Source organism: Mesitornis unicolor, unplaced genomic scaffold, assembly GCF_000695765.1.
Source record: "Mesitornis unicolor isolate BGI_N332 unplaced genomic scaffold, ASM69576v1 scaffold25271, whole genome shotgun sequence".
Taxonomy (NCBI): domain Eukaryota; kingdom Metazoa; phylum Chordata; class Aves; order Mesitornithiformes; family Mesitornithidae; genus Mesitornis; species Mesitornis unicolor.
Genome location: NW_010164813.1, coordinates 2,561 through 20,702, shown reverse-complemented (window position 1 = coordinate 20,702; position 18,142 = coordinate 2,561). Strand labels below are relative to the sequence as shown.

The 18,142-nt window shown below is 39.4% G+C and overlaps 1 protein-coding gene across 1 annotated transcript in view; it reads left to right on the top strand.

Annotated features, from left to right (window-relative positions):
- Positions 1–17,939, top strand: part of MTM1 (myotubularin 1) — a 27,474-nt gene extending 9,535 nt beyond the window's left edge. Inside the window, exons 6-14 of the mRNA XM_010194441.1 lie at positions 1,533–1,616; positions 2,828–2,977; positions 4,810–4,998; positions 9,171–9,356; positions 10,394–10,600; positions 13,848–13,940; positions 14,556–14,669; positions 15,004–15,180; positions 17,464–17,939. Coding sequence (XP_010192743.1) covers positions 1,533–1,616; positions 2,828–2,977; positions 4,810–4,998; positions 9,171–9,356; positions 10,394–10,600; positions 13,848–13,940; positions 14,556–14,669; positions 15,004–15,180; positions 17,464–17,631 — 1,368 coding nt within the window. The 3' untranslated portion in view covers positions 17,632–17,939. The remainder of the gene's footprint in view (positions 1–1,532; positions 1,617–2,827; positions 2,978–4,809; positions 4,999–9,170; positions 9,357–10,393; positions 10,601–13,847; positions 13,941–14,555; positions 14,670–15,003; positions 15,181–17,463) is intronic.
- The last annotated feature ends 203 nt before the right edge of the window (positions 17,940–18,142 follow it).

Here is an 18,142-nt window from a genome sequence, read left to right as displayed (position 1 = left end):
TTTTCTTCCAGTGCTCTGCACATACTATAGTTTGAACACCGCTCCCTTCCCTTCCCTTCCCTTCCCTTCCCTTCCCTTCCCTTCCCTTCCCTTCCCTAGCAGTCTTTGAATCTTACTTACACTGAAGGCCTACCCTTTTAAAACACTTGCTGATTTGAAATACATGAGGAAAATTCTCCTCCTCCTGGAGGGGTTTGTCTCTGTTTTGGTTAGAGCCGTTTGCTCTGTTGTAACAATCCTGTAACAAATTAGGCTAAACAGAATTGCCTTGAACCATTAGGGTCTGCCTTCACAAGGTCTAAAGACTCCTTCATCTGTGCCTGTGGTGCACTGGTGAAGCATTGCCTTACGTCTACAGATGTGACCATGGCACCTTAAAACCACAGTTTATTTTTTCTTGCTTGCCAGATTTTCTTAATTTCTGCTTAGTTCAGGTCTATGCTGTGAAAATGATGTAGTTGTGGGATGTTCAGTTTAGCATTTGATCTCTCACTGTCTGTCAGTAGCTAGGAGACTTCCAGCTTAATTGTTACAAATGAGCTTTGGTGAGCTCTTGAATGCTTTCTGCTCTGGCTGCTGTTGCTCAGTTCAGGATAACACGATCTCTTTCTATTTTTTTATTATTTAAAAAAAAAACAACAAAGCCAACTTTATTTCATGCTTCAGCTGGCATCTGAAGAATTCGTGAGTCACCAAAATCAATTTTCTCAATGAAGAAATAAACATTACTTTTGTTTTCACTACAAACTGTGAAAACAAACCAAGGAAAGAAGGGGTCAGCTGGATAATCCAGCACACTTGGAGTTGATTGATAGGCAGAAAGATGAGCTAAAAGGTATGAGGAAGTTGTCAGAATCGTGGGTGAGGATGCTGTGTTGTATAAGTGAGTCTTGAGAGTGAGCAGCAAAGCAAGTTAAAAGTAGACAGTGTAACCTGCTAAGAACATGTTGTTTCACTTTTAATGGCAACTTTTAAATTTTCTTGGAGTTTTGCAGTGAACCTGATTCCTGTCAGTAAGGTTCAATTGAGGAGGAGCTGCAGAAAGAATGGTGCTTCCTAATGGCAGTGAATAGCGATTAAAACCTTTTTACACTGCCAATTTAGCCTCTATTTTATGTACTAATTGCAGCTTTACCTACTGGAGAAAGTTTTGTGAGAAGACAGTAGTTAATTTGGTGAGGGTATGAAATACGGGAAATAAACCAATATAAACTATTTAAAAATTGTATCCTCCCGACAGTGGCAAAGAAATACACCAGTTTAAACTTTGTAATTTTTATTCTTTTGACACTCCTTGTTTTAACTATTATCACATTATCATGATTTCATTATCAGATCTCTATTTTATTACTTATTGCTCTTTGCTGTACGGTCTTATAAATATCAGATTTGGATGGACTGAAGGAGGTTGGTGTGGAAAAGTCAGTCCTGTTTCATGATGGGTGTTAGGTTAGAACAGACGATGAGCCTTCATATGTGCTCACTTCACTTCCAGTCAGTTTGGTGTAATAAGCTGTTTTTACTTCCTGCAGCTTTTTTTTGCATTTGCAAATGAAGAAAAGTTTTCTGAAAACGGCTGGATGGTGTACAACCCAATGTCCGAATACAGGAGACAAGTGAGTGATTGAAGCTGCAGTTGCCTGGGCTTTCATATCTAACAACTTAAAGAGAGGAAGTATTGTTTGTGCATTTCTCTTATCAGCTCTTTTTGTTGTGGGGGGAGCTGAGAATGGGAGAAGATGGAAATACAGCTGGAAAAGATAAATAAAACAAAACAGCGGGACCTTTAAAAAACTAGCAAGGTAGTCTTTGCTCTTTGAGGAAAGTTACTGATACCTCTTACAATGTGCCACTGTTAAGTGAGCAGGAGGCAGGGAGAATGTGCCAAATATGTAACTACAATGTCCTAAATATAGTTTTAATTTGGTCTTTGATTGGTCTGCTATTTGGTCTACTTCTTCCTGAAGTGAAGAGGAGAAAAAAGCAGCTTATTTTGAAAGCACCATTGCTGTACAGAAGTTATTTATATGTCTATCAGTATTTTACCTTGCTCTTTAGGTGACTGTGGAAAAGTACCAATGAAAGAGGATGATATTTTTAATTTAAATATGACCTTTAAAAAAAATTGAACAGCAAACAATAAGGACTTCCTTGGACTTTACCCTCCATGGATCTTTGGTTCAAGGTTTAGAGGTCCAAGACCCAAAAAGAGTAGAATACAAACACCCACACAAACCCCACTGCGTGGGCACATGTGGAGAGCTTATCAGTTGCTCGGTTTCCTGGCTGCTGTTTGTGAAAGGTCTGACTAAGCAGACTGCAATTAAAAGTTGTTGTTTCTCAGTAAGAAAGCTACTCTGAATATTATTTTTAACTTTTGAAGGTAGTATCAGGCTACAGGGAAGAAAGGTTGAGATCAAACTTCCTCCTCCTGTCTTCTCAGGACCATGGTCTCTTTTCAGCAGGCAAAACGGAAGGACAGAGCTTGAGGGAGGGGAGGAAGCAATTTTCTTTCCTCAGTCCCACAGTTAAAGAAATGTATTTACTAGTTTTAATCATCGTTTTGAAACTTGTTGGAAGAGTAGAATTGTGTATTTAAGAGCATATGAGATAGCTGTGCAGCTGCTGAAGGCTGTGAATCCAGCAGCACTGAGCTGTTGTGTGTGCTCTTGTAACTTATTTTTCTATTGTTTTGAAACAGTACGGTAGTCAGGGTTAATTGGTAAGTTGTTGCCACCGTGTGGCCACGATGTCATGTAAAATTCAAGAACAGAGTTATTATTTGTACAGCCAGAAACACATTGAAAAACTTTCTGTTACATTTTAGGGTCTGCCTAACGAACGGTGGCGAGTTACTTTTATTAATGAGCATTACGGACTGTGTGACACATACCCATCGCTTTTAGTAGTGCCGTATAATGCAACAGATGATGATCTCAAGAAAGTTGCTGCCTTTAGGTCCCGAAATAGAATCCCGGTGAGTATTATGGGATGAAAGTTACCTTCTAGTGTAGCTAGTTTAAGTATGCATCCAAACAACTTTTGCTGAGCACAGCGCAGAGGATGCTGTTTTTGGAAATGGTTACAGCAAAATAGTTTTGATTGGCTGGTGGTTTTTACTGCTTGAAACTGGTGTCTTGGCCAAGCCGCGTTTCCGTTTTTGCCCCACAACAATCACCCACTCCAGCTCTGTTGGTTTGAACTTGACTTTTCTGCTAACAACTGTCAGCATTGCAGACTCCCTTTCCTTAATGAAGTATGAGCCTTAGAGTGCCATCTGTGCCAGTTTGACTATCGTTGGATGCACGTAAAAAGTGATAGCAAACATTATCCTCCTGTAAGCAAACTGCATGGCATTTAAACATGGATCTAATGGTCAGTCCTAAAATAAGACCTCATGCATAGTCTCTCCAGTGAGTTCTTGGACTTTGTAGTCCTTTAATTTGGATTCTACAATTTAAGATAACCACATTTGACTTTTGCAGTGTATTTCTGTAACTAAAATTCTTTGAGGTAAGAGAACTTCTACGTATCAGCTCTTTACAGCACTAGAGAAAATATTAATTTCTACTGCAATACAATGTGTGTGAACTAATATTTCGATCTGGGGAACTTGGACAAGGTGCTCGGTACCTGGCCAGTAACAAAAAGCTGCCTTGAGTGTCAGTTAATTTCAAACAGATATGTAACTCAATGTGGTAAATATTTATTAGATGGTATTTACTGACAGGCCAGGCCTATAATTATGAATTTACTATCCACAGACACACATGTGTATGTATAATATATAGTGTGGATAAGATATATATGTTAAATCTACAGTGTGTGCATGTAGTTCTTATAATGTGCCTGTGTCTCCTCTGTCATCTCAGAATTCATGACAGGGCTTTTGTGTGCCTGTACAGTGAGAGTCATTTCCTAGGTTATAGTAATGTTGTTATTGTCAGGAAATAGTCAATCATGTTCACCCCCACACACACTGGCAGGTCTCGTTTCTAGAGATAAAACTAACGGTTGTATTTCAGGAGTGAATATTACTGAGGATTTTTTGAACTCTGATGTTCTTTCACTCTAAAACCCACAACTTTCAGACGGGGCGAGAATGTTGTTTCTTCATATTCTTCAACAGTGAAGTTGGAGTTTTTGTCTGCTTCTTGGGGTGCTTATCTTTAATCTCTTGCACTGCAGTCTGTTTCCTGGGCAGTTTGCTATCTCTTGTTTGTGCTAAGTCCCCTCTGGCTCACAACAACAAAGGCAGCTTGCACTCTGCCCCAGCGCCTCCTCTTTGTGAAGAGGGCTGAGGAACAAAATGTACTTTAAGGAGAAGGGGAAACATTCAGGATACTGCAGAGAGGTTCAGCTTTCCTTGCTTACCCAAAAGAGGGGAAAAGTTGGTCTTGTAGAATTGAATTATCTTAGTCACTGTTTCTACAATGAGTTCATTCTTCTAAATTGTGTCCTAGTTTCAGCAGGCATTGCTGTACTTGTTTCCAGTTTGCTTTTCAGAATTGTTTGTGCAAGCTAAGGCTTGTAGGAAAATATTAAAATACACTGGATTATATGGGTAAGTATAATTTCAGTAAGAGTTAAATATGTAAGAGAATGAGCTCTTTTAAAGACGATTAGTCTCATAAATTGAATAATAATAATAATTAAGGGGAAGCAATTGAGATGTATGGGGTTATCTTTTGAGGAAATGAAAAGTGTTGATTTTCATATTAACTGTTGTTAAAGATGTAACTTTAAATTTTAAGTTATGTTTTTTAAATAAAATCTATTTATTCCAATGTGGTTTTGACATATGAGCAGGTTCTGTCATGGATTCATCCAGAGACTCAAGCTGTCGTTATGCGCTGCAGTCAGCCCCTTGTTGGAATGAGTGGCAAGCGCAATAAAGATGATGAGAGATACCTTGATATCATCAGGGAGGCAAACGGGCAGATCTCAAAACTGACCATCTATGATGCTAGGCCCAATGTCAACGCAGTTGCGAACAAGGTAAATAGATGCTTAATAGTCTTGTTTGTGAACAGGGGCGGGGAGGAGACTTAGTTTGAAGTTTCCTGTGAGAAGGTTTTTAGGAACAGTAACAATCTTAATGTAGATAAATTTACAGAAGCAAATACATATTTACATAATCAAGTACCGAGGCCCAAGGCAATTGTCCTGGTTTACTGGGACAGAATTTTAGTCAGTTTTCTGTTGAAGAACACTGCAGTTTTTCTAAGGACTGCGTCACTATTTCATTGGAACAAAGCAATAAATTTTTTTTAACAGTTTTTCAGCTAATGCTGGTATGCAGGTTGCCATGGTGCTCAAGGTCCTCAGCAGTCTTGATATAAACAGATGCAGACTCTGGGAGGGAGTGAAAGTCAGGGCAGATGACCCAGGCTGACCAATGAATAATTATTCTGTGCCACAAATGGCACATTCACCATAAATCGGGGAGTTTGCTGGGGATGGCCCTCTTCCTTCCTCCTGCTCCTTTCTCCTCCTTTCTCCTCCTTCCCTCTTCCATGGCTGACATCCTGAGAGGGACTTGTCCTACCCCTGAGAGCTACTCCCCCTACTACATCCAACAAATAAAGAGAAGGTGATGAATAAGTTAATTTGTGAGGTTGTACTTTAAACAGCAGTATGGGTATGATCTTGGATACCTAGACACCTATTCTTCCCTAGGTGCCTGTAGTCGTTAAGTGCAGTAACAGAAGTAGTGTTTCCATCTGACAAAGCGACCATTTCTTTGCTCATCCGCTCTCAAAGCCTAAATGGAATCAGAATCCTAGCACAGCCCAGGTTGGAAGGGACCTCAAAAGACTTCAAAAAGAAAAGGTGTCCCTGTGCCTCAGTTTTTCCCCTCTGCCCTTGGCTCTGGTGAGGACCAAATTGTTGAGGCATGCTCAGATAATGCCAGTCACGGTGCGTCAGTGCTGCGTTTGGCGTGGAGCACAGCAGACATTGAGGCATGCTCAGATAATGCCAGTCACGGTGTGTCAGTGCTGCATTTGGCGTGGAGCACAGCAGACACGGGTGCGCTCCGTGTTTATGTGAGAAGCCTACCTAGGGAGAGGAGGTGGAGGACACAAGCTTAATGCTTTCTTCATATGAGAATGTACCAGCTTCACTGCCTCCATGTCCAGGATAGTCCCTTACCCACGGAACTTGAAGCCCAAATGGAACGGCCGTGCTCTTCAGTGCTCACTAGTGAAGTTGTGTGTCTGCACAGCAAAGAGCGTGAGATGAACGCGAGGATTTGACATCTTGGTGAAATAATGAGTGTCCTTATCTGGGAGAGAACGAATTCTAGCTTCTGAATAGTTTTTTTGGCAGAAAGTTAACACTAATTTAGTGGAATGAGTTCTCTTCAGTGTTTGTGAGGAAGGGAATATGCAATGGTGAAATTTGTTTGCCTCTGGGAGTTTTAGATGTGATGATGTTATATTGCTTCAGAATTCAAGAGAGGCAATAGTCTTAACATTTTGCTCTGTGTAACTTAAATGTACACCGTTACAGCCTTCTTCTCTATAATAGAGAATATAATGCATTAAGAAAAAAATAAGGCACTTTTTTGGTGTAACACACATTCTTTCAGAGACTCAATCCTAGGGGCTGTTTGGCTCGGGTTTAATCTGATGGTTTGTATTTCGAGGGCCTGCCTCAATTGCTTGCATTTACTCTACACACTGAATTTTTATGGGTGAGCAAAACATGTAATCCTTCTGTTTACCTTGTGGAAAAAATGTCAGTTCTTGCATTAACTTAATTTTTTTCCCCAGTTCTTGGACAAACTCGAATTTTTACTCAAAAAAGCATTTGTTTCAAAGATGTATTGTAGCCAGACTTTATACACACGTACTTACTGAAGTGTGAAGCATGGTTTTCAGCTTTTTTAAAATGGTCTGTGTGTTTCACCCATGTGTTTTAATTAACTCCTCAGATGTCTAAATATGAAATAATCATAGTGGTAAAAGCAGGAGGATGCATTTCTGGGTCTGAGGGACACCAAAACACAAAGTGCAAACCGGGTTGATCAGCACTGAAAACATTTTTTGAACAGCTATGAAGATCAGTGTAAGGAAAATCTTGGGCTGTGCTTCTTATGTATTCCTGTGCTCTTTGTGCAGAGGTCAAGACCACACAGTCAGTGAGAGGTACAGCAGCCCTGATGCTAGAATTACAAACATTCATCACCAGGACTTCATAACATTCAAAGGAAAGAGAAAAATACGATCATTACCAATGTTGGAGCAGAGCCTGGCAGCTCTCAGTATGCCCCACATCTGAGGAAAGAGGTGGCATAGAACAGGGATACTGTGCTACTGTACAGAAATGCAGGTGGTGCTACCAGGGAAAGGCTGTACTGTACTTCGGCTTGTCTGATGTGCAGTTGGTGGCTGTAATGGCCTAAAAAGGCAAAACTTATGCCATGCCATGACTTGTGATAAATGTTTTTGCTGTCTGCAGGAAATGCTGTGATTTTGCAGCTGTCTTTGGGAAACATCATCAGTGAGACTCTGTCCTAAAATATGTGTGGTTTTACCTTTTGTGACCAGGCACATCCTCTGTGTGGTTACGTGTTTTGAGAGAGCAGCAACAGAATGAACTTTCTACTTATGTGGCTCTTTAGTTTCTTAATGATCTAAATACAGGTTTAGTCTTCAGCAATAAAATCTAATGCTAGAAATGTTACTTCAAAGTAAACTTTGTTATTACTGATATAGTTCCTAAAGACAGAATCTATGATTCTTGACATTAATTCTTAAATGAAACAGCTTCTTCTTAACAGAACTCTTGAATTTAATTTTACTTGGCCAAACACTTTATGGTTTTTATCTATTTAAATATCAGTTCAATTTGACTAGTATATAACTAAGCAGTTTAAACACAGGAAAATGTGGGTTTTGGGGGGTGTGTGTGTTTGTTTGTTTTTATAGCAAGTTTGCGCTGCTAAGCCTGAAATTTCATAGAACCATAGAAGGATTTGGGTTGGAAGGGACCTTAAAGCTCATCCAGTCCAACCTCTGCCATGGGCAGAGACACCTCCCACCAGCCCAGGTTGCTCAAAGCCCCGTCCAACCTGGCTGATCTAAACCATTGCCCCTTGTCCTGTCACTGCACTCCCTGATAGAGTCCCCCGTCATCTTTCCTGTAGGCCCCTTCAGGTATTGGAAGGCTGCTATAAGGTCTCCCCTGAGCCTTGTCTTCTCCAGGCTGAGCAACCATAACTCTCTCACCCTGTCTTCATAGGAGAGGTGCTCCAGCCCTCTGATCATCTTTGTGGCCTTCCTCTGGACTAACTCAAACAGCTCCATGTCCTCCTTATATTGGGGGCCCCAGAGCTGGACACAGTACTCCAGGTGGGGTCTGAGCAGAGCAGAGGGGGAGAATCACCTCCCTGGACCCTGCCCTCTTTTGAATTAGTGGTGTGAAGAAGCAGACAGATCCTTTTGACTGAAAGAAACGAGCAATTTTATTCACTGGAAGTCGTGATCTAGTACATTATGAATAATTGCTGGTTTGTGTGATATACTTCACATCTTGATTTAACCTTTATAATCTTTCTGGGAAGCAAGTTGATTTCTCTTGTCTTCAGAATCATGAGTTCATTTAATCCTTGGTGGGAAAAGCACACATAAATGAAGAAAAAATGTTGACATTGTAATGGCAGTTGGTGAAGTATCAGCTGTTTCCATCATGAATCTCAAAAATAATGTGTTTTTATTCTCAATGCAGTCAGAGTCCTGACTGATGTGATGCTGACTCACTGTCCCTTACCTGGCTAATTCAATCCTGTTCAAAGTTTCCAGCCTCAACAGTACAAACAACCTTTTAGTGTTAATCGAAAAAACCCGATTTTCCCTTTTAGGGTTACTCCTTGGAGGTTTTGAAAGGAACTTGGCTAGCTGGAGCAACTTTAATGTCTTTCTGGCCATGTGCTATACTTAATAAACTCTGTCCTTTTGGACAAGGGAAAACCCCTGAGTATTCTTCAGCATTTGCCCCTCCAAAGCTTGTATCAGAGACTGATGTTTTAAACAAACAACTGCAATTATATATTGTCCAGCTACAAAATAAAGTATATATAAAAATCAGTGTCTTCCTGCTCTATTGAGAAGGTGCTACAACAGTGTGTATATGACTAAAGTTAATTTTAGTTGTCTTGTTTGTAGGCAACTGGAGGAGGATATGAAGGTGAAGATGCATATCCCAATGCAGAGCTTTTCTTCTTGGACATTCACAATATTCACGTCATGCGGGAATCTTTGAAGAAGTTGAAGGACATTGTTTATCCCAATGTGGAAGAATCACACTGGTTGTCGAGTCTGGAGTCAACCCACTGGTTAGAACATATAAAGGTAACTTTTTGCTGTTTGTCTGAAACAACATTTGTCCAAATCTGTTGTATCAGACTTGCTTTCTTTGCTAGACTTCAAGATAGTTCTGATGTGGAGCACATCGAACGACTTGGAGTACAAAAACAGCATCACTGAGTGTTGGCTTTATGCCACCTAGTCTCAGAGTGTTATGAGATACCATTATTAAACAACAGTAGGTGAAATTCAATGTTTATTGTCTGCCTCAAGTCAAATATCATCTTCAATAGGAGAATGCCTTGTTAGTCTGCCTTCACACGTGAGAACTGATTTATTTTGGTTTCCAGCAGTACAGGACTGCAGATAACTGTCATTGTGAAGGTTTAGTAATTACTGTAGTTGTCAGTATCTATGTGATTTTATATTGTGAATTACGGTTGTGTAAATAAATCTTGCAAATTTATTTGTCAAATTTGTAGTTTTCATCTTGTAGCACGAATAGGAACTTCAGCTGGTAATTCACCAGTGTTCTTACCAGTTCAGCTTTGAATCTTTTGCCTCAAATACAGCTGTGCAAAGGTATTTAGATTATTACGTAATTAATAATACTTAATAAAACTTTCATTTTAAGTTACTATTTGGAAAATAAGCGTATTAGAAGGGTACAAGTTCCTTTTACCAGCAACGGAGGTATTTCAGTAGTTTAGGTCAAAGAAAGGAGCCGAATGAAGTACAGAATTTTTAGAGAGTATTTCCTATGGTAAATCATCCGTTTCTGTAAAAAAGAAGCTTATGTTCTTTGGTTTATAAAGGTTACTGTTTTCTGCCCCATTTTTTAAGAATTTGCTATGAGATGAATTAGATCTTACTAAGGGATTAGGGAACCAATCTGTTTTTCTATTTTTATACAAGAAATTTAGTTGATCTCCTAGCAAATTCTTTTCCAATTTAACTACACCATGCTCTTCAGGTCTTTTAATGGAAACACTATCAATCTAGACACTAAGAAATAGAATTATGTTTGTTAGAATGGTAACGCTGATCTTGTGTGTTGTTTGGTGTCTGTTCCTCTTTGCCAGCTCGTCTTGACAGGAGCTATTCAAGTGGCAGACAAGGTGTCCTCAGGAAGGAGCTCTGTGTTGGTTCACTGCAGTGACGGCTGGGACCGGACGGCACAGCTGACATCGCTGGCCATGTTGATGCTGGACAGCTACTACAGAACCATTGAAGGCTTTGAAGTTCTGGTACAGAAAGAGTGGATAAGCTTTGGTCACAAATTTGCATCGGTAAGAATTGGAAGATAGTTGCAAGGACCATGCAACATTAACATTCTAAAATGCTTTGTGTTAAACTATTCATTGTGTCAAGGCTTGATAGTTCTTTTCATTATTTTGGAATTCTGATTTAAAACATTTCCAGGTGAATCTGAGTAGAGCTTTTGGTTTTGGATCTGTTTGGTTAATGGTTTTTTGCTGTTCTTTGAGAATTTGCATTTTGTTTGCACTCTTAAAAACACAGAATTGCTAGGGTTACTGTGGTTATTGAGCAAAGAAAAGGAGAAAGCAGAACAATGATGTCCTCCCAAAGCTTTCAGAAAAAGATCAAATAAGGTTGGGGTATGAGGCTTCTCCCTAAGCCTCCCTTTGGACAATTTTGAATGTCATGAGAGGCAGATGAATGAGTACGGACAATGTCTTTTAAGTGATGTTTTGGACAGTTCTTCCCAAATGTTCTGAACTTGTCATAACGACTCTCAAGAGGCTGTCACTGGTGATGCTGGCTCTGGTTCTTTCCGTCATCTTTTAGTCGCTTAAAAAGTTAAGTTGAAATTGTCTGTAGCAAGTCCTTAAAATCCTACCCGTGTGCAATGCAAAGTCAAGGGTGTCTGTGTTAGGAAACTTTTGAGAGTCTTAGTGGAACTTCTCTTACATTTGGCAGGTAACCATTTAACCAGGAAATCCAGATGAGGAACCTGGAGAAGCAGAATAGGTTGTCAGAGAGATAGTGCTGGCATATGTCAATATAAACCTTAAGCTGGGAGCTTTACAACAGTGTTACTCGTTGACGCTGAACCTTGTAATTCGCAGTAAGAAGCTTCCACACCTTCAGTAGAAGTTATTTCCACAAACAGTTTGTCCCTAGTGGGATATTCTAAAGATATTACATAATATTGCTAGAATTGGGAAAATGGGCAAGCTGGAAAAACCAAGAAATGGAAAAATATACCTGTGTGTGTACTTCATGCCCAATTTGTATTTGCAAGAGTATCTCAGTCATTTGGAAATTCACGTCGGGCTGCTCAGCATGAATCCGTTCACTGTTTCAGCATTGATGAAGGTGACGTGGGGCTTAGGACATTTGCATCTTGATTGTTGAGTGAGATCTGCTGTAGATACCACTTACCTGTGGTCTTCTGTAGTGATGTGTTTATGTAAATCTTTGAAGTGTTCTGCCTTGGCTTGCCTTTTTATTCTTGAGTTTGATTTTGCATTTTTAAAATATGTTGTCATGATGCAGATAAAATCAGACTGTGTCACTAGGAGACTTGTAGCGTAGCATCTATGTTGTGATTTAACACAAACCTTAGGGAGAGATCTGTGTCTTTCACCATTATGGATAAATTTGAATAATCTATGATTCTTTTTATTAAAACATTACTTTCTGTTTGAGTAATCAAAGGAATTTGTTCTCTCTCAACAGATAAGGTTTTTTCCTGTTAGTGAGGTAGGATTTTACACCCCTTCCAGATGACTAGCTCAGTCTGCTGGTTCAGCTCTGACAACGTAGCAGCAATCAGGGTGATTTAAATAGCTTGCTCTTGCTCAAACTACTATTTCAGTTTCCTGACTTGCTCGCTCAAGTAATAATCTTTGGAAATGGTTGAAGCTGCTCTCCTTTGGCCATCTGCTGTTTTCTGAGAACACTGTATATTTTGATTTGATGGGGTGCTTAGCTTATAGTGAAGAGAGTCCTTTTCTGGAGTGTTCGGGAGAATGAAAACTGGTAATGCAAGCAGAAAATATTTTGATCACTCTGGTTTATTTTGGTGATTATTTGACAACTGTGAGTTTTAGCAGTAGGGACTAGGCACTTTAGTTAGCATTCCCTGAACCTCATCTCTGAAACTATTGCTGTTAGAGCTTCTCTCAGGTGGGGAGCGGAGAAGAGTGGAGTGTTTCTTACATTGTCTGGATTAGAGCAATCTTCGTGTTTTCATGTTGCCAGGGTTGCAATTTGGATGTTTTAATAACAAATATCTAAATGGTAGACTACTTGATAATTCCTCTCTGTGTTTCCTATCTAATGAAGCACATAATAAGCTTCCTTGTTGAAAAGGACTTCCATACCCCAACATTTATGTGGATAGTGACTTTAGCAAGCTATTTTATCATCTGGATAGCACACTATGTGGAATGTCATTCTAATAATGCATTCTAATATAAGAACTATGAGACGTAGACGTAATTGTAGATGGAAGCTACTCAGACGTCCTAAAACTGCTTAACGTAGTGAAAGTGGAAGGACTTCTGCTCCTTACTGAATGCATGTATGCCTGTTAACCATGAAAACAGGAGAGCAAGGAGCCCAGTTTGTCTTCTCTGTAGCACTTTTCTAGTCATTTGCTCCTGTTGACTGGGTTCAGCTACAATCCCTCATCTCCCTCTATTTCTTGCCATTCACTTCTATTATTTTAAACTATCTTGCCAATCATTGTCGAGAGTAGTGTACTGATTTTATCATTTTTTCTCATGCTTGAGACACTAAACCTTCTATCTTACAGGCAGTTTAGTATAGATGCTCTTATTTTGTCTCCTCCAGGCAAGTACATTCAAGCAGAATTATGAAGTTAATAGAATCTCTTTTACCCAAATCTCTTTATCTGTTCTCAGCTATCAAATATGAAAAAGAAGGATACAGCTTTTACCAAACCTACTTTTTGTCTGTGCGGAGAATTCCTTTGCTTGTTACTTTGAACTCCTCAGAATAAGTGGCTCACTCAGATTTTAAAAACATGCCCTAATTTTCTGTCAAGAACATGAAGATTTCTTGGAGCTCGCTCATGTTCGCTGTCTACCGCAGGTTGAATCTTCAGGTTGGGGTGTGCAGGGGGAAGAGGAGAGTCTGTGTGGATCGTTTGGTCTAAGCTCCCCAGTGGCTTGAATTACAAAGGAAGACAAAGTATATAACTTGGCTTTTGACAAACTTATTACATAAATATAGTTCAAAATATGTCTTGATTCTTTGTGAAGCAGTGGGTGCTTTATCCGTTCTGCTTGTTCAGTAACTAGCGGGTTTTCTGTAACAGAACCAGTTATCCCTTTGCAATTTTTCTTCGGCATCCTTGGAACAGTTTTGCAGTATAGCTGCATATCTGAATCTCTTCTCGTTGGTGCAGTAACTAATTCTGAAATAATTAGAACAGGCTGCTCTATTACAGAAGTGTTAATATTCCAGTGCAAAATAAAGAATAATGTCTGTTGGCCATAAAATAGCCTGTTGTGGTTAACAGGAGGCTGTGTTGCTTCATTTCAGAGAATAGGCCACGGTGATAAAAATCACGCTGATGCAGACAGATCGCCCATCTTTCTCCAGTTTATTGACTGTGTGTGGCAGATGTCTAAACAGGTATCTTATATCATTCTTCAGAAGGTAACATTAAGAGATTGCTGAATTAAAAACCTGATCTTTATTTTACAAAAAAAGTATTTGGAGAGGACAGCATATTCCTCTGCTCTGACGCTGTCATCAAAAGCAGTGTGTTTGCTCTTAAACCATACCATCTCCATCCTGTTCCTAAAAGGGGTATAATAGCTGTAGTTATGTTGCTTTATATGGCTTTGGGTGTGCATGTAAGACTACATGTCCTGGGTATGGGCTTCTCGACAGCATACCGAGATGTGACCCAGCAGAATCCTTTTACAGGAACTGCAGCCGTCATAATAGGGTCTCTTTCATGGCACCATTTTTGTGAAACTGTCCCTAAAACTGTGGGGACAGACGTTTTGTCAAAGCTTGAAATGGAAGCTTGGGAGCTGTTGAGTGCTGTGATTTAAATGTATTTTCAATAAGCAATGAAACAAAGCAGCAAACTTAGTCCATTGAGAGCCAAGAATTAGGAGCTAAACCCTTCTTTCCCTGTATGATGCTGCACTATAAGGACTGCACAATGGGTATCTTATTCTGTCCTGCTAGTAAAAATGTTTGTGATGTAAAGGACAAACGTGTCTTTTCTGTTGTTAGTTTCCTACGGCCTTTGAATTCAATGAGCAGTTCTTGATTACAATCCTGGATCACTTGTACAGCTGCCGGTTTGGTACTTTCTTGTATAACAGTGAGTTTGTGAGAGAAAAAGAGGTTAGTCCAGCTACTGATTGTTTAATTAATGATACTGCTGTCTTGACTCTAAATGTTTACAAAAAGTTTTGGTTGTATTATATTTGGTTATATTACTTGTATGGCACTGGTTTCAAACTGGCTTTATTCTTGTTACAGAATAGTTGCATGTAAATTCCTTGGGTTTGGTAGCTTAAAGACTGTGCAATGCTTGTTAAGCACTGGTTTTGGAGTATTTCTAATACAGTAACTGAGTATGCAGAAGTGTATCGATTTTAGAAAGTGACTATGGCTTCTGTGATGGATTTCCTGATTCTGGGCAAATATTTACTGTGTTATTTCAATTTTATTTTAGAAAGTGACTGAGAAAACGTTGTCGTTATGGTCTTTGATAAACACTGAAAAATCTAAATACATCAATCCTTTTTACACTAAAGAGCTAAACCGAGCTCTCTACCCGGTAGCCAGTATGCGTCATCTGGAGCTCTGGGTCAGTTACTACATCAGGTGGAACCCAAGAATGCAGCAACAAGTAAGTAAATTCTCTGTAACGTACAGGATGCTTTTATACTTTGGAAATAGGATTTTGTCATAACTGACTTGCAGAACAGAATCTGTAATCTGTTCGGGTTTTTAATATTCTGTTTTTAAAGATGTAATAAAAGGGTGAAAATTATTATTCGGGTGTTTGTTTTGTTTTGCTCTTCCCAGAACACTGGGTTTATTTCACTGCTTAGTATCAAGTCATCCCCAAGCTCTTTCTGGCTGCTCTTGGGGACAGGGCTGGGGAAGCCTTTTTTTAAAGGCATTTGATAGTACTAGAGGGTGAATGACAGCTCTTAGAAACAGGGCTTACTGAAGATCCCCGAGGAGTTAGGCTATTAGCATCACAAACACGCTTAGTTGCATTTGCTTACTCTTTCTCCTTTTTCTGAGCGAGTGTATGAAGTCTTTGACAAATTAAGATGACCCGTTCGGTCCTTTATCTTTCAAAACTGCTACCTGTATTGATGGCTTATGCTATGATTTTTTTTTTTACTATATAACTTTGACCCAACGTAGTTTCCACTGTATAACGATTGCATTAAAGCTGTTACTGAAAATTATACAGGTAGATCAGATTGGAAAGCCAAAAAAGCTTTTAACAAATTAGACATAGTTCAGTTATGTGCTTTTAATGTTTATTATATGGACACTTAATGTTTGTTACAGTCTTGCTAGACATCTCAGCAATGTGGTATGTAAAGAGCGTACAGAGCCTTATTTGTCGTCCTTAACAAATTGTGGAGTTTTGAGTAGGAGAAGGTAGAGGAGCAATTTTCTGACAGAAGCAGTCTTCACAATCCGGCCCCTGAGATGCATCAGGAGTTTTCAAGCAATGCACTTCCTTTTCTGCTGCTGATCTCCTGCATTATTTATAACATTTTAGAGGCTGCAAGAAGGCCAGACAGTTTGCCGTGTTTTCTTGCAAGTATGTTGCTGGTTTTAATTTGAAGTTCTAGTTCTAAAGTTTTTATTGCTCGCTGTGAAAGATGAGGGCATTTTGCAAAAGATGAATCCAAAGATTTATTTTAGCAAGTGAAGGATTACAGGGCATGCAAATTAGCTGTAAATCTACTTAAAAATGCACTTTGCCATTATTCAGGGAAGGTTTTTGGCAGGAGTTTCCTATTAGAAATGCAAACCCATGTGGTAATCTTCTACTATGCTGCTACTGGTCCCTGATTTTCACCATTTTTTACATACAAAATGCAACATTTATTTTTTTTTCTGCACATGAAATTTATGCTTCATCTTGACTGAAGCAACTTAATAGAGGGCTTGTAGCCTGAACCAGTTTTTCAATGACCTTTCTTACTGCCATTACTTAGAAGCATGTTCCGCAACGGACTTCAGTCTAATGATGAGCCTGGTCTGTCACTAACAACATCATTAACCCTAGGTATCTCATCATCGTAGTAACTACGTTCAGTAGTTCAACTTCCACAGCTGCTTCAGCATTCATCGCAGTCCTCATCTGGGGTGCTAGAGAGCAGTGCATAGGAGAGTGCTGGTTCAGCTGGTTTTGAACTGGTGAGGCATTTACATTTGCCCCTGAAACTGTCTTGTCAATAGCTTTTAACTGCAGGCAGTTAACTGAAACAGCAGCACCTTCTTGACAGGACATAGAGCTGAAGGTAACTTTAGGCTCTGTATCTGCCTTGGGCATTTGTGATACTGCTTTTCCATTTGTTTCATTACTCTATCTGGGAAAAAAAGAAGCTAAGCTTAAAGTGGAAACAGTGAAGGTGCTCTTTCTGCGAGTATTCTCCCGAAAGCTAGGGCAGTTGATTATTTACACAAAGCTGCAAATTTACTATGAAATTTACTTCAGTATGTAATCGGTAGGGGAAGTTACTTAATCTGAAGACATAGGTTTCATCTTAATCTGATCAGTGTAACTGAGATAAGTCAGTCTAGCTAAACACTGGTTTTAGGGAAGATGATGAGACATCTGTTGTCTGGAATCTAAAACTTTTTAATAAGTCAAGAAGAGAAAAGCTTCAGACGAGGTATTCACACCTGTCTACCACACAGTAGTAGATAAGAAGAAAATAAAATCCATATGCTCCAGGAAGTGCTGGTTGATTTTACTGAGGTAGGAAAAACTGTTTGGTGTAAAGATTTTCTTTGGATGAGAACGACTGGAGGGCAGAGGGCTCTTGTGTTGCAGAAATAAATATTTCTGTTTAGCTACAACTTGTTACACGTGTTAGCCTAGCTGTGTGGAAGTGGCTGGATTTAGGTGGTGAGACTAACACAGATCTCTTTCTAGCAGCCAAATCCAGTGGAGCAGCGTTACATGGAGCTCCTTGCGTTACGTGACGATTATATCAGAAGACTTGAAGAACTGCAGATCACAAATAATTCTAAGATAGCCAATTCATCAGCCTCATCAGCATCTCCCACACAAATGATGTCCCAAGTACAAACACACTTTTGAAGAGAATGTTGGCTTTGGTTTTTACTGTAATAGCAAGTGGTGCTTAACATAGATCCGTAGTATAAAGAGGAATATTTTAATGCCTTACATTAGATGGTTCTAACAGAATTATTTTAGACTGTCTTCATTTGAGGAGGACTGCAGAACAAGCAAAACCAACTCTTCAGTTACGTGCCTTTCAGAACCTGTGGAGCGGGAACGTGATTAATCAACTTCTAGATATGCAGGGCTTTAAAGGTAGTATTGGAAAGTCTGGTACAATTGGGATTAAATTGATGTTTCCATAAGAATGCTTTAATTTATTACATTGTAAATTATGTTCTTGCAAGGAAATTCATGCTCAGTCCTACATGTCACGAATAAACACATTAATGGCAATGGGAATATTCACAGTGTAAAATCAGGTATGTGTGTATTCCTGTTAGGAATACCTTTGTGGAGTTCATGAGGTAAAAATAAATTGTGTTGTAAGGTATCAGAATCGTTCAGATTTTCTGCTTACCTGAGAATT